The sequence below is a fragment of the Palaemon carinicauda genome, chromosome 19 (assembly GCF_036898095.1).
Source record: "Palaemon carinicauda isolate YSFRI2023 chromosome 19, ASM3689809v2, whole genome shotgun sequence".
In the NCBI taxonomy this organism is placed as follows: Eukaryota; Metazoa; Arthropoda; class Malacostraca; order Decapoda; family Palaemonidae; genus Palaemon; species Palaemon carinicauda.
In genome coordinates this window covers 118597242-118619646 of record NC_090743.1, presented here as the reverse complement: position 1 = coordinate 118619646, position 22405 = coordinate 118597242, and the positions used below count along the sequence as shown (strand labels likewise).

The 22405-nt window shown below is 38.6% G+C and overlaps 1 protein-coding gene across 2 annotated transcripts in view; it reads right to left on the bottom strand.

Annotated features, from left to right (window-relative positions):
- Positions 1-1188: 1188 nt before the first annotated feature.
- LOC137658775 (transmembrane and coiled-coil domain-containing protein 4-like) overlaps positions 1189-22405 on the bottom strand; it is a 34804-nt gene continuing 13587 nt past the window's right edge. The window contains exons 7-11 of one of the 2 annotated variants that reach the window (XR_011047428.1): positions 22070-22166; positions 21129-21293; positions 20421-20563; positions 14085-18492; positions 1189-1487 (exon numbers count right to left, since the gene is read on the bottom strand). Coding sequence is in view for 1 of the 2 variants with exons in the window: in XM_068393796.1 (XP_068249897.1) it covers positions 17920-18492; positions 20421-20563; positions 21129-21293; positions 22070-22166 (978 nt within the window). In the remaining variant the exon portion in view is untranslated. Of the gene's footprint in view, positions 1488-13917; positions 18493-20420; positions 20564-21128; positions 21294-22069; positions 22167-22405 lie in introns of those variants that run through there. The other variant, XM_068393796.1, reaches the window with a different exon arrangement.

Genomic DNA, 22405 nt, shown 5'->3' with positions numbered 1-22405 from the left:
AAAGAAGGTGATGAATGCAAGAGTTGATGGGAGAAGTACAAGAGGAAGGCCAAGGTTTGGGTGGATGGATGGTGTGAAGAAAGCTCTGGGTGATAGGAGGATAGATGTGAGAGAGGCAAGAGAGCGTGCTAGAAATAGGAATGAATGGCGAGCGATTGTGACGCAGTTCCAGTAGGCCCTGCTGCTTCCTCCGGTGCCTTAGATGACCGCGGAGGTAGCAGCAGTAGGGGACTCAGCAGTATGAAGCTTCATCTGTGGTGGAAATGTGGGAGGTTGGGCTGTGGCACCCTAGCAGTACCAGCTGAACTCGGCTGAGTCCCTGGTTAGGCTGGAGGAACGTAGAGAGTAGAGGTCCCCTTTTTTGTTTTGTTTCTTGTTGATGTCGGCTACCCCCCAAAATTGGGGGAAGTGACTTTGGTATATGTATGTATGTATTGTGTTGTAGGTTTCCTTTTCTCAAGAATCCTAGATTTTGATATTCTTGGTTCCACTAATGCAGTACCACCCAAACATGGCTGAGTCCCTCATCAGGCGAAGAGGAACAATGAGAAGAAAAATAACCCCCTTTTTTTGTTGGCTACCTCCCAAAATTGATGGAAGTGCCATGGTAAATAAAATAGACCAATGCAAGACCATATCTTATAACAAAATAAACAAATTGTTGGATTACAATTTTGTTAGAGCCTTACATTTTGAATTTAGTAAATTTTTATGAAGTTTTGTCATATTAAAGTTCTAATGCATTCATTAGGAATGAGCTCTCCAACCCATATTAATGAGTTGAGAATGTAAAATCTATGGTCTGATTAAACTAGTTATCAACATTAATAAGAACGTCATTTACTCCTCGGATAGGGAGTTGGCAAACAGCCCAGACTATAGCTAAAAGTTAATTTTCTTTCAACACTCAGCATATCAAAATGTCCCTTCTCATTTTCAGTACAGATCACACTGGGTGCAAAAGTTTACTTACCCTTAGTATGTCCTTTGGATGTAACAGATCATAATTAATTTCTGTACCCTGTTAATTTTCCATAACATTTGTCAGGTTCTTTTATTTTTCTGTACTATTTGTTTGGTTCCGGATTTCTCTCGGTTTCTGCCAAGATGATGCACTAACTTTAACCTTCAAATAAAAATAGAAAGACGAATCCTACTCAAGGATGCTTTAAGAATACATACACAAGAGAGATTTGAAAATAAATTATTGGTGCCTTTGTCTTGTACATGTGCATATTACATTCGTTCTATACTGGTAATAAATATATTTCAACAACAGCACATTAAAATATAATCTTTACAAGTGAGAAATAAAACATGATGTGATAGTAAACCTTAGCTTAACTACAATAGACACCTTCAGTTTCTTTTCACCATCAACTTAGCAAGAGTTTCTTCCTTCGATTGTTCGAATACTCCAATGTTCTTAAACTCAAAACAACCAACCATTGAATCCATCTTAATATACTGTACCAAACTTTTGGAATCTGTTGAAATTACATGAAAAGCATTAAGGAGACTTACATAACTTAATGTACATCATGAGGGTGTTACAGAAGGATGTACTGTATATAAATATAAAAATAAATAAAAAAATTAGACAACAACACATTACTGGATTTAGTTAAATCATCTGCTTGAATGTATGATTTGAAAGTCAAGATGGGGTGCATTTGGTACAATATGTTTCTGATATATTTGGAAAACCTTTGCCGAAATAATTTTGCAAATTTATATTTGTTAATAGGATTTACTTTAAATTTAATTGGAGTTTGTATTATGTTGAAAATAATTTTTATTAAAAAAAGAAATGCATTGAAAGCCAACTGAATCAATAATACATAAACTGCAAGTAATAAAAAGTTTAAGATGATACAATGTTGCTAAATTGACTGTGACACAGCTCAATTTTGCAAGACGTATTTATTATGAAGGATATTTTAACGAATGCATTAAAATCTGTTGATTCTAATAATAAATTATAATGTATAAAATACATAATTGAATTTATCACATAAGAAATCCTTGGGTTACATAGTTTTTAAACAGTAAAATCTAAATATGCAAAGGCCATGATATAAATATTTTCATAAACTGAAGACAGGAGGCAGTAGGATATGTCGTAGGAGCACAAATGAAACGGCTTATAATATGTTTTTGAAATGTAAAGATATGAAAGAGTCTAAGATATGTTGAGTAGTAGGATTATGAAGATATGAAATAGCTCAAGATATGCAGCTGGAATATGAAGATATAAAAAGTCTAAGGTCTGTTCAGAAAGTTATGAAAACAGTTCAAGCTATATCTTGAGACCATTACTATATTAGACAGTTTTAGATATGCTGAAGGTAAAAGAGGCACAGAATGGATGTGTATTGGGAGATATTTTTTGAGGGAAAGAATGTTGACAATTGCTGGGTCAAGTCAGAAGAACAAGAGAAAGAGGGGCAGGTAATTGTATTTAGTAAGAGGCAGAAACATGTCTCCATGGATTATAATCAAACAGTTTATTATCATGTGGTTGAGTCCCACCACTAAATCAAACATCTAGATTCCTATGGCTGGTTTAAATGATTTGTTATTAAACTGGAATTAAACAAAGTAAAATAAGTCTTGACATTTTGGTGGGACAAGGAGACCAATGAAAATGGAGGGAAAGCAATAACCTTTGGGGAGAAGCATAGGGGCTACTACCCAGGATATCCTCCTGGAAAGGTTGGCGAGGCGTTTTGATGCTTCGCATTTTTCAACAAAGCAAAGTTATAATAGAGTTACTATACTTGATGAGAGAGCTTCACGCTCTCTGATTAAAGTAAATAAAACCTCAGGAAAGGGCGACCTGTTAGGAATGAGAATTACGATCAACCTATTTTGGTAAGCTCCGTTACTTTCCCACTGTATCAAATGACAATAACAATTGCATAAAATCACTACTACAATGTTAACAAGCCTTCATATAATATTTCTATGGTAAAATTTCATGAAATATTTCAGATCAAAAGGAAGGGTTTTAGCAACTTAAGATTCTTTTTACAAAATAATTAATGTTCCTGTAAACATCAAGTTTAAAATTTCTTCCTTACAGATACATTTTGATCAAATTGAAATATCATCTATGCAAAGCACTCACAATTGAATACACATATGTACTTCATTTAAAGTGAGTTGTGAAGCCATCACAAGGGGAAGATTTCTATGTGAAATTTCACTTATTTTCTATTAGTTTTGTCGCTGAGTAGGCTTAATAGGATCTGCTTTAAACTGTATGCTAACTGCCAACAAACTATAGCTTAGCATTTATTTTCTGAAATTGACAAAAGACATTGCATACAAGGTACAAACACTGCACAAATATTATTATTGTACCTTATTAACATAAATATTTCAACAAACCACATGTTGTTCCTTGTGAGAAAGAAGAATAATGTACACTGCGTTTTCCTTTTGCATGGCAACCAGTTTAAACATTTTACAAATTACTACAAAAATAACTGGGGACCTAATGTTCCAGTAAGGGTCTTCCTTATTATTAGAAATAATGCAGCATTAGTCTGTGTGCTGTTTTTAAAATTTACTCAGATGATATTTACTTACTTTTTATTGAGGCCATGTGGCAATCTAAAGCAATTTGCTTGGGGAAAAATATAATTTGCTTAAAAAGATTAAAATAAACAAATATCATTTACACTTCAATTCCAAGGCCGACATCACAAAATAAATAAGTGATGGATTTAATAGATTACATGAATTGGCCACAATTTTTCAAACGATATCCAAACTATTTTGTTTTGAAATCAAATTACTGTACATGTTTGGAATTTGAATCAACACCAGGATAATCTATGACTAAAGAAGTTATGTTTTCCTCTAGTGTGTAAGTAGTTTTTCATACAATTATGTCACAGAAGGTAAACAAATTAATATTGATTAAATTTAATGTTGAACCTGCAGAAAGTTATTTCAACCCTTTAACTTTTTAATGTTTCAAGCTTTTTGGTGAATCACAGCAAATATTTTTTTCATTATCAGAGTCTAGTATGATGACATACTGTAATTGATCACATTTTGAGTAATTTCTCTGATAAATTACCGTTCAGTTTGAAACAATCTTCTAAAAAACAACACAGCATCATTCACACATGTCAACTCTCAATGCTACCAAAAAGTGGAGAAAAATTAAGTAGATTCAACCAGTGAATTTAAAAAATAGAAAGTATATATGCCCTATTTATTACAATATTAGATATAGAAAGTTTTTCACAGCAAACGTCTGATGAACTGTGTCTTCAGTAATTAATAAGACCAAACACCTTCTGGTACAACTGTTTGCCTTGGTCAAATGGAGAGTCACCAATGCAAAGACATGAATGCATTTTGGACTAAAAGTCAGTAGTGTCTGCTCAACATAACCAGTCTAAGAATTTCTAATACTAAGAATTTGCATAATGTTTCACATCTCCATGCCTTTGCACATGAGGAAAATACAGTGAAAAACAACTCAATTCTAAAACTTGAGCAGAGTACTGTTTTAGCATTTCAAAGACACATGAACCAAGAGGTCAAACCCATGTGCAACTTTATGTACTGAGCAAGGACCTGTTCATTTGAGAGAGAGACTTATAGCAACATATTCTCAACAAAAGATGCAATTTAAGAAATCCAGTATTGTTTGGATATATTAAATCACTGTAGCTTTTACATGGTATTGGAAACTTCCAAGAGTCAAATTCCAATGAATATCTGGCTTGGCATGTTAATAATTCATAAAAAATCTAGAAAAGATATTGGTGCTTTTCTTATGTGACGAAACACTGCAAACAAGGATAGTATTAATCTGATGTTTTGGATACAGTTGAACTCAATAAAATAATTACATGTCAGACAAAGTACTACTGTAGTTATTAGAGACTTCATTGGGTCTATTCTGTTTTTTTATTAGTGTCTATGGCATCATAAGTAACAATAAAATAATTCATTGTTAGCAACAAAATCTTCGGCAACTTCACATTGAACAATTTTTGGCATCGAGCTGCTTTCCTTTTTGGGGCACTTATACTTGGAGCATTCTACTCTTCTAACTTTGTAGCTTGGCCAGTATTAACAGAACATAAGCTTTGTCTACACACATTATTACAAATAGATCACAAAGATTAGAGGAGACATTTTGATGAATAACCCCAATAGGGTAGTAGAATGTTTAACAAATCACCAACCAGAGGACCACTGTGCAATACATTAATGAATTTCCTAGGAAGTTTGCAATACTACTTCTCAATTTTTCCTTTGAAATGAGGAAGCCCTTTACTGTGCTTTTAGTTAAACTAAATTTCAAGCCTATTTTTCCCAACAATGTTTCAAAGTTGAATAGTTATAAGATTCTTTTAAAGCTTCTACAGTTAATATAGCAACTTATTTCTGGCTTCACATAAATTCTCAGTATTTTAGCTAAAATAAGAAAGGTTACCAAAATAATTCTGTTTAAAATTACTTTTTTTTAATGCTGGACTGTAGAATTTTTTTTCACACTATTTCAATCAGCAAATTTTACCCGTCCAGTCTTTTGCATCATATATTGGTAAGGATTATCAATATCCCACACTTATGATACTAAACTGTACGGTATAATAATGAACAGCTTTTATTAGACATTATTATCATATAGTCTTATAATACAATACGTATATGTACAGTACTGTTGAATGTTACAAATATCCAACAATTCTAACACTGTACCACAATGACTATTTTCCAAGTCAAAATAATTTTGAATGATGTGGAAGCAGCGCTTGTGACAACCACAAAAATATAAAAAATTCTAATCTTCACCTAAATTAATAGATATTGGAATTAGTTTTTTCAAATATTCTTGGCATATCTCTAAAAGCTTTCAGTTCATTCTCTCTTAGAATGCAATATATAACGATGGTTCCCTATCATGGAGTGAAGCCATAATGCTTTTGTTATCTTAAAATTAAGACTTCCATCAGCTAAAATATGTTCTGCAGATACATCCTTCTTTGCATCATGAAGTAGCCTCCCTTTTATCAAGCTAATATTCTCAACAAAACCCTTTTATGTCCAAGTGAAAACTGAAGATTACTTTCCTCACAAGTACGTACTGGAAAAGTACATGATATACTGAGCGTGAGAATCTGCTTTCTCTATCTCCTGGCGAGAACTATCTTGGCCAAAAAAGCAAACTTTGATATATATATTGAGGCTTTCTTTCTCTCACAAGTATTGAAAAAGTATATGGAAATACTGTATGCAGGAATTGCAGACTCTCTCTATCTTTTGGTGAGGAGAAGTATCTTTGCCAAAGGAGCACACTTTAAAAAAAGAACATTTGAATCTTATGAGATTTGGCCGAACACAAAAAGACATCTATCTCTTTTGCATTACCTCCACTATTTCAGAATGTATTAAGGAAAGTGAAGAAGAAAATAATGTTATAGAATAAGTTACAGATGAGAGATTGGGATCTCAGGGATCTGTAAAATTATTGTTCACATCAAAGCATCTTTAGGTGCAAAGGCAAATTTTTTTATGACTATCCAAGTCTACATGAACCTAGGCTGACTTCAGTTTTTAGGGCAGATGTCAACCTTGAATGGGGAGGTAGGTACAACAGGCTCTAATAAATAATACCATATCAGTTAAAAATGTTAAAACCTTCATTAATAATCTCAATATGTGTGAGCACTGTTTCATAGTGAAGAGTGTACTGTACTGTACTAAAAACTACAGAAAAAAATCTGTTCAAGAACTGTTATAGCAATGTTTGAGTTTCCTCTTTGCCACAGTGTCAAGACCACCAATGCCATTCTCTCTGGATCAAACTGTTGAGAATTTCCACCATAAAAGAAGAAAATTATTTTTTTCACCATTTCTTTCCCTTATTCAAGGCATTGATTTGCAAACAAAAACAACTGCCTACCGGCCGTAACTTCATCTTTGAAATGATAATTTTCTTCTGCCATGCAACAATTTTTATGGTTTGACAATAAAAAAATACACATCCTATCTATATTCATAGGAAGCTTACATCATTCACTGGGAAAAATCATTTCAGTAATCTTAACGCCTCTGGTTACTAATATCTTTTGTAGTTGTAATCTTAACAATTGGGAAACTAATATCTTTTGTATTTGTAATCTTAACACTTTGGTTACTAATATCTTTTGTATTAGTAATATGTTATTTTTATTAGTAAAATAAATTTTTGAATATACTTACCCGATAATCATGTAGCTGTCAACTCCGTTGCCCGACAGAATTCTACGGGAGGGATACGCCAGCTATCACAATACTAGAAGGGGGTGTACTCACCAGCGCCACCTGTGGCCAGGTACTACAGTACTTCTTGTTGACACCTCCTCAATTTTTCCTCGGTCCACTGGTTCTCTATGGGGAGGAAGGGAGGGTCAATTAAATCATGATTATCGGGTAAGTATATTCAAAAATTTATTTTACTAATAAAAATAACATTTTTCAATATTAAACTTACCCGATAATCATGTAGCTGATTCACACCCAGGGGGGTGGGTGAAAACCAGTGTACAAGATTAAAGGATAGCTAAGTATCCCGTATTTCATATAATCAGTTATCTCAAAATAACAATGAAATAATAAGTACCTGGTAAGGAAGTCGACTTGAACCGTTACTCTGCCTTTTTTTAAGTTCGTCTTCCTTACTGAGCGCAGCGTTCCTCTTAGGAGGCTGAATCAACTCAAAGGTGCTAAAGTATATAGGGCTGCAACCCCTACTAAAGGACCTCTACACAACCTCTAACCCAGGCGCTTCTCAAGAATGAATTGACCACCCGCCAAATCAAAAGGATGCGGAAGGCTTCTTAGCCTACCGTAACAACCATAAAAACAACAATAAAAGCATTCAAGAGAAAGGTTAAAAAAGGTTATGGGATTAAGGGAATGTAGTGGCTGAGCCCTCACCTACTACTGCACTCGCTGCTACGAATGGTCCCAGGGTGTAGCAGTTCTCGTAAAGAGACTGGACATCTTTAAGATAAAATGATGCAAACACTGACTTGCTCCTCTAATAGGTTGCATCCATTATGCTCTGCAGAGAACGGTTTTTATTAAAGGCCATCGAAGTAGCTACGGCTCTCACTTCGTGGGTCCTTACCTTCAGCAAAGCAAGGTCTTCCTCCTTTAAGTGAGAATGGGCTTCTCTAATCAGAAGCCTTATATAATACGAAACCCCATTCTTGGACATGGGCCTCGAAGGGTTCTTGATTGCACACCATAAGGCTTCTGATTGTCCTCGAATAGGTTTTGACCTATTAAGATAAAATTTCAGAGCTCTGACAGGGCAAAGAACTCTTTCTAGCTCGTTACCTACCATGTTGGAGAGGCTAGGTATCTCAAACGATCTAGGCCAAGGACGTGAAGGAAGTTCATTCTTAGCTAAGAAACCAAGCTGTAAAGAACATGTTGCAGATTCGGATGTGAACCCAATGTTCTTGCTGAAGGCATGAACCTCACTGACTCTCTTAGCTGTTGCAAGGCAGACGAGAAAAAGAGTCTTGAGGGTAAGGTCCTTGAAGGAAGCTGACTGGAGAGGTTCGAACCTAGGTGACATAAGGAACCTTAAGACTACGTCTAGATTCCAGCCTGGAGTGGGAAGACGACGTTCTTTAGTAGTCTCAAAAGACTTAAGGATGTCTTGAAGGTCCTTGTTGGAAGAAAGGTCCAAACCTCTGTGGCGGAGAACTGAAGCCAACATACTCCTGTACCCTTTAATCGTAGGAGCTGAAAGGGATCTCTCATTCCTAAGATGTAATAGGAAGTCAGCTATTTGGGTCACAGAGGTATTAGTGGAGGAAACAGCATTGGCTCTACACCAGCTCCGGAAGACTTCCCACTTGGATTGGTAGACTCTACGAGTGGATACCCTTCTTGCTCTGGCAATCGCACTGGCTGCCTCCTTCGAAAAGCCTCTAGCTCTAGCGAATCTTTCGACAGTCTGAAGGCAGTCAGTCGAAGAGCGTGGAGGTTTGGGTGCAACCTGTCTACGTGAGGTTGACGTAGAAGGTCCACTCTTAGAGGGAGAGTCCTGGGGACGTCGACCAGCCATTGTAGTACCTCTGTGAACCATTCTCTTGCAGGCCAAAGGGGAGCAACCAGCGTCAGCCGTGTCCCTTCGTGCGAGATGAACTTCTGAAGGACTTTGTTTATGATCTTGAACGGTGGGAATGCGTAAAGGTCGAGATGGGACCAGTTCAGCAGAAAAGCATCCACATGAACTGCTGCTGGGTCTGGAACTGGGGAACAGTACAAAGGAAGTCTCTTGGTCATGGAGGTGGCAAACAGATCTATTGTCGGCTGACCCCACAAGGTCCAAAGTCTGTTGCACACGCTCTTGTGGAGGGTCCATTCCGTGGGGATGACCTGATCCCTTCTGCTTAGGCGATCTGCTGAGACGTTCATGTTGCCCTGAATGAACCTCGTAACTAGGGTGATGTTTAGACCTCTTGACCAAATGAGGAGGTCCCTTGCTATCTCGTATAGGCTCCTCGAATGGGTCCCTCCTTGTTTGGAGATGTAAGCCAAGGCTGTGGTGTTGTCGGAGTTCACCTCCACCACCTTGCCTAGCAGGAGGGACTTGAAGTTCAATAGGGCTAAATGAACTGCTAGTAGTTCCTTGCAGTTGATGTGGAGCGTTTCCTGTTCCTCGTTCCACGTTCCCGAGCACTCCCGTCCGTTCAAGGTCGCGCCCCAGCCCGAGTCCGATGCATCCGAGAAGAGACGAAGATTGGGGGTCTGAATCGCCAACGATAGGCCCTCCCTGAGAAGGAGATTGGTCTTCCACCACAAGAGAGTGGTCTTCATCTCTTCGGTGACTGGGATAGAGACTGCTTCGAGAGTCAAACCCTTGTCCCAATGAGCTGCAAGATGGAATTGAAGAGGGCGGAGGTGGAGTCTCCCTAGCTCGACGAACAGGGCCAACGATGAAAGGGTCCCTGTGAGACTCATCCACTGTCTCACCGAGCAACTGTTCCTCTTCAGCATGCTCAGGATGCAATCTAGGGCTTGGCTTATCCTTGGGGCCGATGGAAAAGCCCGAAAATCCTGACTCCGAATCTCCATTCCCAGGTACACAATGGATTGGGAGGGAATGAGTTGGGACTTTTCTAGATTGACTAACAGACCCAGTTCTTTGGTCAAGTCTAAAGTCCATTTGAGACTCTCCAGACAGCGACGACTCGTGGAGGCTCTCAACAGCCAGTCGTCTAAGTAAAGGGAGGCTCTGATGTCCGATAAGTGGAGGAATTTTGCTATATTCCTCATCAGATGCGTAAACACCATAGGAGCTGTGCTTAGGCCAAAACACAGGGCTTGGAATTGGTAGACAACCTTTCCAAAAACGAATCTCAGGAAAGGTTGGGAGTCTGGATGAATAGGAACGTGAAAGTAAGCATCTTTCAGGTCCAACGAGACCATCCAGTCCTCCTGCCTGACCGCTGCTAGGACCGACTTCGTCGTCTCCATCGTGAACGTCTGCTTGGTGACATAAGCATTGAGCGCGCTGACGTCCAGCACCGGTCTCCAACCTCCTGTCTTTTTGGCCACCAGAAAGAGACGGTTGTAGAAGCCCGGGGATAGATGGTCCCGGACTATAACCACTGCCTTCTTCTGTAACAGAAGCGATACCTCCTGGTGCAACGCTAGCCTCTTGTCCTTTTTTTTGTAGTTGGGAGAGAGGTTGATGGGAGATGTGGTCAGAGGGGGTTTGCGGCAGAATGGTATCCTGTAACCCTCCCTCAGCCAACTGACAGACTGTGCGTCTGCACCTCTCTTTTCCCAGGCTTGCCAGAAGATCTTGAGTCTGGCGCCTACTGCTGTCTGGAGAGGAGGAGAGTCAGTTTTTGCCTTTAGAAGCCTTGGAACCTTTCCTAGACTTGCTCCTGGAAGAGTCTGGACGGGAGCTTCCACGGCTGGGGGCTCTACCACGAAAGGGCGGAATAAACCTCGTAGCAGGAGTATCAGCCACTGGGGTGCGATAAGTCCTGGGGACTGAGGTAGCAACCTTAGTCTTACGAGCCGATGAAGCCACAAGATCATGGGTGTCCTTTTGTATCAGGGCCGCAGACAAGTCCTTAACAAGCTCTTCGGGAAACAGGAACTTGGAGAGCGGAGCGAAAAGGAGTTGGGACCTTTGACAAGGTGTGATGCTGGAGGAAAGGAATGAACAAAGCTGCTCCCTTTTCTTAAGCACTCCTGACACAAACATCGAAGCAAGCTCGCCAGATCCGTCCCTAATAGCCTTATCCATGCAGGACATTAAGAGCATGGCTGAGTCCTTGTCCGCAGGGGAGGTCTTCTTGCTAAGGGCCCCCAGGCACCAGTCTAGGAAATTGAACATCTCAAATGCTCTAAAGACACCCTTTAGGAAGTGATCAAGATCGGAGAAGGTCCAGCAAACCTTAGAGCGCCTCATTGCTGTTCTGCGAGGAGAGTCTACCAAGCTTGAGAAGTCGGCCTGGGCAGAGGCAGGTACTCCCAAGCCTGGTTCCTCTCCTGTGGCATACCAAACGCCCGCTTTGGAAGTGAGCTTAGTCGGAGGAAACATAAAGGAAGTCTTTCCTAGTTGTTGCTTAGACTGCAACCACTCCCCTAAAATTCTTAACGCTCTCTTAGAGGACCTCGCAAAGACGAGCTTGGTATAAGATGACTTGGCTGGCTGCATTCCCAGTGAAAACTCAGATGGCGGAGAGCGGGGGGTAGCAGAGACAAAATGGTCTGGGTATACCTCTCTGAAAAGAGCCAAGACCTTGCGAAAGTCAATAGGAGGCGGAGAAGACTTGGATTCATCCACGTCTGATGAGGGGTCCAGGTGTGCAGCCTCATCATCAGAAACCTCATCACCAGAGTGTAGCGAAGTGAGAGGTAAGGTATGCTGAACAGCAGAATCAGCACGGGCTGGAGCAAAAACGCTTGTGGTTTCCTCCTCAAGTCTCTGTTGAGGGAACACCTGAGGCTCAGGTTGCAAAGGCTGGTCAAAAGCAGTAGCAGAAGGTAGGCGCATGGGTGGAGGAGGCTGAGTCCTGGCATGAGTGGCTTGCCTCAAGGGTTGCGCTTGCTGTAAGGTGAGCGGATGCGCAGTAGCAAGTTCCTGAGGAACGAGTTGAGGTTCCTGAGATGTGAGCTGCAAGAGTTGGGGTAGAGGCTGCGCAGAACGCATAACTTGTCTCGCGAGTTGAGGTTCCTGAGGCGCAAGGCTAAGGTGTTGAGGTCGCTGCAGCGAGAGCTGAGGTGTCTGCCTCATGGATGGGAGAGGTTGTTGTACCTCAAGAGAGTGTTGCCTCACTGGTGGAACCGCAGGTGGAAGCGGAGGAAGTAAGGTATAAGCTTCCTGTTCCCATTGCTGAGGTTGCCTTAAGGAAGGCGGAGGAAGCTGCACACCACCGGAAACTGGAAACTCAGAACGTGGTAAAGTATCCTGAGGAGCCTCAACATCGTACGCCTGGCAGGCAGGACTGCGGTTAGGCGGAGCGATCGCAGGAGGAGGTGTAACCTTCTCAGCCTGACACTCACGCATCAAGACCGCAAGTTGTGACTGCATGGACTGCAGTAGAGTCAACTTGGGGTCGGCAGATACTAAGGTCTGCTGAGGCAAAGCCTTAACAGAAGAGATCTGTTGTGGCAGCACCTTACTCCTCTTAGGAGGAGTGCCTTCAACTGATGACTGCGGCGAGTCAGAGCTGATCCAATGACTGCAGCCAGGTTGTAGAGCTCTTGAGGTTTGGACTCTGCGTTTGAGAGGTCTTGAGACCTGAGTCCAACGTTTCCTCCCTGACAATTCTTCAGCAGACGAGCAAAAGACGGGCTCAATCGTCTGCGGGTGGGAGTGACGGTCTCTGGAAGACACGCCCGCAACCACCGAGGATACTTCTGTGCGCCGATCAAGGCCTGCCGAACCCTTTTGCCCTTCGACATTGCTTCTCCCCTGGGCTTGGGAGCTTGCAAGAGGTCCCGGACTGGGAGGACGACTGGCACGCACAGAAGTACCCTCACGCACCACACTGACACTGACACTAGCACTTGGCACTGCACTGACACTAGCACTCGTCACAGCACTGGCACTATCACCACCCACTGCACTCTTGACCTTAAGTTCCTTGACTTCGTCCATAAGAGACTTATGATCACTAACCACCGACTCCACTTTGTCACCTAAAGCCTGAATGGCACGCAAAACAACAGACATATCAGGTTGAGGGCAAATAGTAGGTTCGGGGGTAGCCACTACAGGGGGAGGAAAAGGTAGGGGATCATGAGGTGAGGAAAAAAGTGAAGAGCGAGAAGAACTTCTCCTAACTCTCTCTCTCTCTAACTTGGTTGAATACTTAAGAAATCGGACAAAATCAAGTTCCGAAAGTCCGGCGCATTCCTCACATCGATCTTCCAACTGACAGGGAGTTTCCCTACAGTCAGAACAAGCGGTGTGAGGATCTACCGAGGCCTTCGGAATACGCCTATTACAAGACCTACATCGTCTATGGGGTGGGGCTTGTGAAATGTCAGACATCTTGAATCAAAGAGTTAGCCAAGGGGATTCCAAATCAAGCAAAAAGATCGTTAACCATTAATCAGAACTAAATAATAGCTATCTAAGCTAATATAGAAGTTTTCCAGTAAAGCGACAGCCGAAATCTGAGAGAAATACTTCACCAAAAGCCGTGAAAATACTCCAAGATCATAAGCGTATCCCAGAACGTCTTGCCGGAAGCACGACAGAGGAAAAATTGAGGAGGTGTCAACAAGAAGTACTGTAGTACCTGGCCACAGGTGGCGCTGGTGAGTACACCCCCTTCTAGTATTGTGATAGCTGGCGTATCCCTCCCGTAGAATTCTGTCGGGCAACGGAGTTGACAGCTACATGATTATCGGGTAAGTTTAATATTGAAAACTTAAAAATCTGGTTACTAATATTTGTATTTAAGTTAGAGAAAAACTATGGTATATTAAATTATAGTACTCAGCACAGCTTAAATATTGTGCAACAATAGCCAAATAACATTAAAAATCAGAACCAAAACAAACTTTCCTATTGTACTTACTTTCATTAGATTTTCTGCCACTATAAAATAGAATTTCCACAACACGTGTACAGTATACACATGAGTTACTTTGCCTACATTCTAACCTCATATTCATTCACAATCACCTCATTAGCCAAACTTCCTTGAAACATACCAAGGGGCCAAACTCAGTCCTGTAATAAGAAGAAATGAAAAATAAAGTAAAACAATATAACATATTCAGAACTTCAAATAAATAGCTAGATATCTGTGAAAAGCTAAGTTTAACCAAACAAAAGGCTAAAATAAATAACTCTAAACATCAGAACTGTCTGATGTTTGTTAGAAATCACTATAACGTTAAGTAGTCTGAAACACAACCAAAACAAGATCAGTCTCGGCCCATTCACCAAACCTCTCTATTGGACTCGCATACCTGACTATCACGCAATTGTCATCACATCTCCAGGATTTGCTTAAAATAAATCTGTACCAATAAAAATATTCTATTCACAATAACAATATATGTAACTGAATAACTCATACATTGAGATGCTCATTACTATATCAAACAATAATAATGCGCTGCAATATACATACTAAAACCTATTTCAAATGACAAATGTGGAGGGATGATGATATGGGAAAAATACCTGGATACAATGTGATTAAGCTTCCCACTTCTTAAATAGCAAAAAGAGCCGAGCAATTGTGCTAATTCCCCTGCACCACACAAAGCATTCCACTAACGAAAGGATCCTAGGGGATATTAATTTGCTTCTGCATTTGTAACATTGTCGAGTCAACAGTTTCTCACGGCACTAGTGCCATGTCTCGTGTAACTACACTATAAGCTATTCCAAACAGGCATCAAAGTCTCATTGTATCTACGTCACTTGTCGTAGAGGCAAATGACAACAAGTACTCATTGACTACAGCACAAATTATAACCCACCATATTGTACATATGACGGCATTTAGTCAACCCGCTCCGGTGCGTGGGAGGAACAATGAATAATACTTAATATCTGAATATGTACACCAGCTTCACTGTAGGTTATGTAAAACTAATCTACAATCTTATATGCAAAATATTCTTTGTATCTCTCAGGTAAAATCTTAATCCATTCAGTGCATTCAGTAAAAGTCACAGTCTTACAAACCTCATGGATAAAATATATACAGTAAGAGTAATCAAAATAAAATATCACTAATGGAAAAGCAACTAGCCTACAATTTATGCAAAACTAAAAAACTATATTTTTTTGTGAATAGAGTAAGTAAAAGCAAGTGTTTTCCTTTCTAAAAAAAAAAAAAGTAAAACATGAATAAGATGTAAGTGCAATACAGAGTAAAATACAAGAAAGAATGTCGAACAGGTAATTGCTAGAAGTCTGACAACATCATGAAACCCTCAACACATTTCCTCCACTTCAAATAACCCCTATCCACAAAGCGGACTTCTTGAAACAGGTTTAAAAGCACCTAATGATTCAATACGTGAATATTATTCATTGGCAATCCACTAAGTGTGCATAACAAAAAAATCATCTACTTACTCAAATGAAAATCAACTGTACCCTACATTTTACAAATTTAACATGTTGATTTATCTTACATATATAAGGACACTCAGTGCTTTTACACCCTCACTGTTCCAAGAGCAAGCTATGATTTTCTCAGACGATACCTCTATCATTTTGTTGCGGTCGAAGTTTATTCCAAAAATTAAGTCTATGAACTGAAAATCATATCCCCATTCCACGATCAATCTTACTTATTTTTTTTTCTTTTACAATGACTTGTGCATTTATATAACAGTATATCAGTATTTTCTTATGAATAATATATGAATTTTGTTTAGTTTTGTTGATAATGACTGACAAAAACCAGTGAAATAAGTCCTTAGCTAACCAATTCATAATTCTGTAGATAAGTTACTTGTGCACATCAATAACCAGTACGCATTATCGACTCCAGGCCATGTGACACAAAAGTCGTATGGGACTGAAATAATCCAAGTTTTATCTTGCCTTAACATTTTCTTTTCCTTATGAAGGTATATAACGTTCATAAGGTTTGACTCATCCGTTGTAACATATTTCCGAAATGATTTTATACATGAAGCAGTGCTCACTATCTGAGTAAATCTTATTTAAAGTAAACATGAATCAATGAAAGGTTTTTTTCAGCTCATTCAAAAAACTACATTATATTTATAAATGATTCTCACTGAAAAATCATAGCTTGGGAACGGTAAGGGTAGTGCATATCTGGCCAGGATTTATCATAGCCAAAATCCACTATAATTGAATAACAATACATTACCTATGAATGGCAGTCATCCAACTTTAGTAATTAGGGAGTTGAGCAGTAATTATGACCTCTAAAGTTTGGTAAGAGATATCACGCTGAAAACTGTACAATACTATCAAGTATGGTACTGTAATCAAATGAGATACATACTATACTACAGTATATAATGAAAATAAACCCAGTTTAGCTAGAGGATAACAAACCAACATTTAACGTGTGTAAATGATGGTTCGGCCAGAAGATCATGACATCATCAGGTTGAGCTAAATGAACTAGAAAATGCCTACCAAACTTCATATCTGGTGCTTTGCCATTCAGTAGTAATGATGTCAAATCAAAATCAAATACTATAATGAAAATTGACAAATGATATTTCATAACACGACAGAACATCCAATGGTACAAAATTTGTAGCATATGTTGATTCCGCTACTTATCACAGTGTCCCTCCCTCTCTGACCATTGAATTGTGGACGCAAAAATCTACAAAATCATACTCGTAAATGTGCAGTGAGGAGCTAGATATGACGGTAACAAACACTGCCGCTGCTGGACGTTAGATTACAGCACGAGTAGGAACTAGTTTAACAACCATCTATTCATCTACGGGTTAGCTAAGGATGGGTTAAAGAAGTCCTGTATCAGTGTTTCATATTTCACGCAACAATGAGTTTGGATAGAGGCATGCTTGCTACCTTTATGGATATAGAGACATCTTTAATGTTTACATGTACATACTTGTGCTTCTTATAGACTATAGCGTATGCGTGCTAAGCTCTCTCTAGGCAAGGCAAGTTTTTTGCAACATACAACTGATAGTACACTACAATGTATCATGCATTACAATTGGGCATAATTCTGTATCATTATCAGCTATTCTATAGCGTATACTACGGTATAACAATACTCTAAGGTAATGGTTCAGAACCAATTGGCAATCAGAACTCAAAGTTGAGACTTTGAGGTCTAAAGTGAGCACCTTCTATTGAAAGGAAACCTTTGGCCACTAATAACCAAAAACAATATAAATCTATATCAAACGGTACAACAATTGGAAAAGAGGTCCCTCGTCGTAACTTTGAAGGAACTCACTATAAAAATGTACAAACAACTGGGAAAAGAATCATAGTTACTTGAGAATGAATAAAAATTACATTATAAAAGATGATATTCATATAACATTTGATTACATAAATATTCTATCATATACAAATATAGTCTTTATACTGTTCATATAGGATATATCACTGTAAACATGATACGCACAATTAAGAAAATATTGCTGTATCTCTGATATAATGTCCCTGACTTCATGGTACTCTCTTAGTCTTGGAAGGACTAAGACTAAGTTAAAAAGCTATCATTGTAATATTTCAGTGATTTTAATTTCTGGTTCACAACCATCTCCACCCACCGAAATACGAGTGCAGCCCTATTTGTCGAGGTTTACAGTTACGGTTTTCATTAGAGCAATATACAGTCGCACTATCAAAAACTATTTCATCCTTTCCTCGATGAATGGAAGCTGAAAGTGGTCATTGACTATAAAAGCCTTTCCTTACGGGTCTTCCTCTATTGGTTCCTGCTTGCGGGAAAAGAACTGGAAAAAGGAGCCCTTGCCCTGATCCTGAGAGCTTGAACGGAGAAATTCTCTCTTGCCGACTGAGCTAGTTCTCGGCAGGAAAAGATTACTAGAAGAAACAGTTCTTCGCTTGAATCTTTCTTGAGCAAATGCCGGTTGTGTTTTAGGTTGTTCCTCACTATTGGTTGGTGGCGCAGGCTTCTTGGAAAATAAATCGCTAAAGAAAGGTTTTGACTTCTGGCTTTCTTTACTGTCTGGTTCTCTTTCACTGAGCTGTGGGCTGCTGCAATTCAGTGCCTCTAAAGATTCTCTGGTCTTCAGAGTCTGCTGCAATACCGATCCCCGACGTCCAACATCTGCGATGCTCTTCTGCATGAGGTCGGAAGACGATCGAGCTCTGCTTCTGGTGTCTTCTGAAATCTTCTTACTGAGATTATCATCAGAAGCTGCCATGAGAATGTCATCTGTGGAATATGAGCGAGTGAGAGGAGCATCCCGTCCGCAGAGGAGGAAACTATCGGAAGTTGAAGTTCGAAGGCTAGGTTTCTCCTGTAAAGCAAAGGAGTCTAGTTATCTTTGGGGTTAGTAGTTACCTATTAATAGTCTACCAATACAGATGTTAATAGTCCAAACTCTACACAGACTACTTACTGTACAATGCATTTCATTTTGACTCCTTTGTCATCTTAACTTTCCTTTCAAGGTCAGTCTGTTGTTAATAAAAAAAACAACTCAACTTGAATATCTAACTAAGAAACTACAAACATGCTAAAGTAATTCCTGATTAGGTTATCAAACTGTTATTTTCCACTCCTGCAATCAACAATAAAAATTTTAATTATGAAAGCTTTTATAGAACATTTAACCATGTTAAAATTAAACACAATAAAATATATCTACAAAGCAGAAAATAAGTACAGTATATAACTTTGCTCTACTACTGAGCAATGGAAAGAACAAAGAGACAAGGAATGATATCATTCCCCTAGACGCTAATCAAAAGATCGAGAAGACAAAATAATTTCCACTGCAGAAAAACTGTCAAAATTACCAAAAATGATTAAAAGAAGCCACCTCCATAGTTCAAAAGAGAGAAAAACTGACAAGACATAAAATAGAATTACACCTCTTCCTCAGAGTATTAGTAAAAGCCTCCACCATTCCGTTTCACTAATGTCCTTTAAAATCAAATAATTATGAATTACATAACCATTGTCAAATAGGCATCAATTCAACATGCATTAATGTTATCGTCCCTCAAGAAGCTTTGAGATTAGACTATTCTAGAAGCTTGGGAAATAAAAATACCAATCGGCCAAACAGGCTTGAATAACTAGGACACTGATCAATGATAAAAATAACGTGCAAGTATTTGGCCCTCGTTGCTCTTCTTTTTCTTCTTCTGCACTGTAGAGTAAAGTACTTCCATTTTTCCATTCCTTTCTCTCTGTTTCATCTAACATCCCTTTCCTAGTCAGGCCAGAGAACTCGAGCTACATTATCCTGCCTGATCATCAGAGTCTGCATGTCAGACATTCAAGTATGACTTATAAATAGAGGTTTGAAAACTATCTGAAACTGGGCTACTTTTGTTTTCCAGTGAAACAGTTCCTCAGTAACTGAACCTTTCAGTTTTGCAAGTGATGCTTTTACAATCTTTTCATAACTATATATTCAATAACTTTATTCCAGTTTCTTTTTTTCTATTTTGAAAGAATATGATAATTGACCAGCTACCATAAGCAACATTATTCAAAGGTTTTCAATATCTATTAACATATATAAGAACATCCTACTGTTTACAGTTATGTTTTGACTAGTACTGAGTTGAGAAAGCCAAATTATACCCAAGTGGTGATAAATTTAAAAATGACTAAAAATGCAAGTGAATAAGAAGTACTGCAATGGAGATATTATGCCCAAAATATTATCTCATAATCCACAATACAATATACCGTGCTTTTCATCAATCCCAAAGTGAATTCCGGTTTAACTCGCTAAGAAATGCTTGAATGAGGCAAAGACCAAAAATGATTTGTGATTCCCACGTAAAAATCTACGGTAGCCTATTATACCTCCTAAAATTGTCTTATGACTTGATAATTAAAATTATTTACTTTTCATGGATTTACAAACTGGATGCAATAATGGAGAACCTCACAAAATACATACATCCTAAAATCCTTTTCCAAATCCCACCAAGCATTCATACCTTGCCTGTAACCAGTCTCGTATGCTTGTATGAAGAAACACTTATGCAAAATAATCAGCATTATTGATAAAAAATTCTCTCTATCAGTTTTCTTTCTAGATACTTGATGAGAATCGGCCCAAATTTCAAACTATGCCATGCTTGTTCATCCTCGTTCAATACAGCATGAACGCACAGAGTTCGTAAGCAAATTTTTCCTTTGGTCCTCTCTTTGCTTTTGCCACTTAGAGGTTCTATAGACATTTAATAAGAAGCAAATACTAACCATTTTCCCATGCATAGACATAAAGCCTGGATAATCGGAAGCACTTTTCTTTACCCTTGGATCTAGGTCGTTGATCGGGTCTCGTGTTCTGATACCTAACAGCCGCAGAATGACATCCATTTTCTTGGCATAGTCCATGTGACCTAGAATTAGATATTATCAAGGTTATTTAGATATTATCAAGGTTAAGTTAAATTGCAAAAACTATAACTCTGCATTTCAATTTGGAATTTCTTAACATGACATTCATTCCAGGATCCTTTGGGAAAGTCTCATGTGTATCCAAATGCAGTAAAAGACTCAAGAGTTTTATTGTTATGCAATCTAGAATGAATTTTCCTTTTCTTCAACTTTTATTTTGAAAAAAAAGCCTTTGGAAAAGTCCTATAATAATCTGAATATTAGGTAACTCAGTGGTCTTGAATTACATTACAGTCAGCCCTCGATATTACAGTACAAGTATGGCGATGAGTTACCTTACCGTGTATTGTACGTACAGTACTACACTTTTTATACAGAATATAAAGTTGTTAAAGTAGCAGGCATTCGTGAATTCTCAATATTCGCGCCTGTCCCTGCTACCTAACACTCCCGAAAATGGAGGACTGACTTTATACAGTAATACTCTACTGTAGCACACAAATTAGTACTGTATGATTTACATACTACCTTAAAACATCTGCTATTATAAAGAGGAATATGATTTACCTGTTACAATATCAGAGAGGTCAAAATTGAACATCCTTCGATCTTGCCAGTCAACGGGCGAGAGTCCCGCGATGCGCATCGTGCCAGTAGATGATCTGTATAAGAAACGAAGCAGCCAGTCTCCTGAGCAGTAGCCATTGATAATGCGTCCAGACACGACGTGACCTGAATAAACGTAAAATCAAGACGATTAAGTCAAACTACATTCAAATTCTAAAAAAATCTATAATCCTCAGTCTTTTGATTACACTTATCTTGAAATAAAATACTGTAGTTCTTCAACTTACTAACGTTTGGAGATACAAGCATAAATCTAGCTGAAATTATAAATCTCAGATATTGTATCAAAAGTTCATAATGAAATACATGCCGTAAGCATGACGACATTAGCAATATGAAACAGTACTATTTGTTGACTTTTCCAGCCAAAAATCATAGGTATGTGAGTTAGAGGAAGCCTACCTTGGGCCAATTTTTAACAAAATTCAACTTTCAAATAACTTTTTAGAACCTATTAACTTTGTAAGTTGATGACTTTCTGTATAAGCAAGTGCATATTGCAAGAAAAAGCATATACAGTGCTACAAAGCTCAGGGAAGAATTTACCTTTCATTCACTACAGATCATCCCAATTCTGTTTGTCTTAGCATATGCAATCATCACTGTTATAGATTTAGAGAACTGAAAGATGGCAGTCAAATAATTTGTTTATATTGCCTTTCAGACACCTGGAGCAATGAATTAATTTCTAAAAAGCAAAATACTGTAGTCATATAATTACTAATTATCAATATTTAATGCTCAAGAATTCTTCAGGAGAATAATTACGGTACATTAGCACTGACTGTCGAATAGGAAAGTAACCCTTCTTTGGTGAGCTTCTCCTGTATGGCAAATGAAAGAGTTAATTCAATTGTAAAATGAGAACAACGTTGGCTTACGAAATTCCTTCCAGTCTTTCCAGTGCCCAGGTACTGGTGCACCGAGAAATATGGCATCCTGCACGACACCTGCACTTCCCTTTCGACGACCCAGTTCCTGAAATTGATGCTTGCGTTGAGTATAAACTGATAAAGTCTTAATTCCCCATGCACTCTGAACTAAAATCTTACTCCAACCACTTTTTAAAAAACTAATAAATACATTTTAAACAATCTGCCTACAAGTATTTCTTTTTCCTCCATCAGTTTCAAGAGCAAAATATCAGATTACACCAGAAAAATATCATTAACCCATCTACGAGCAATGGAACGAAAAGGTTATCTAAAATACTTGTT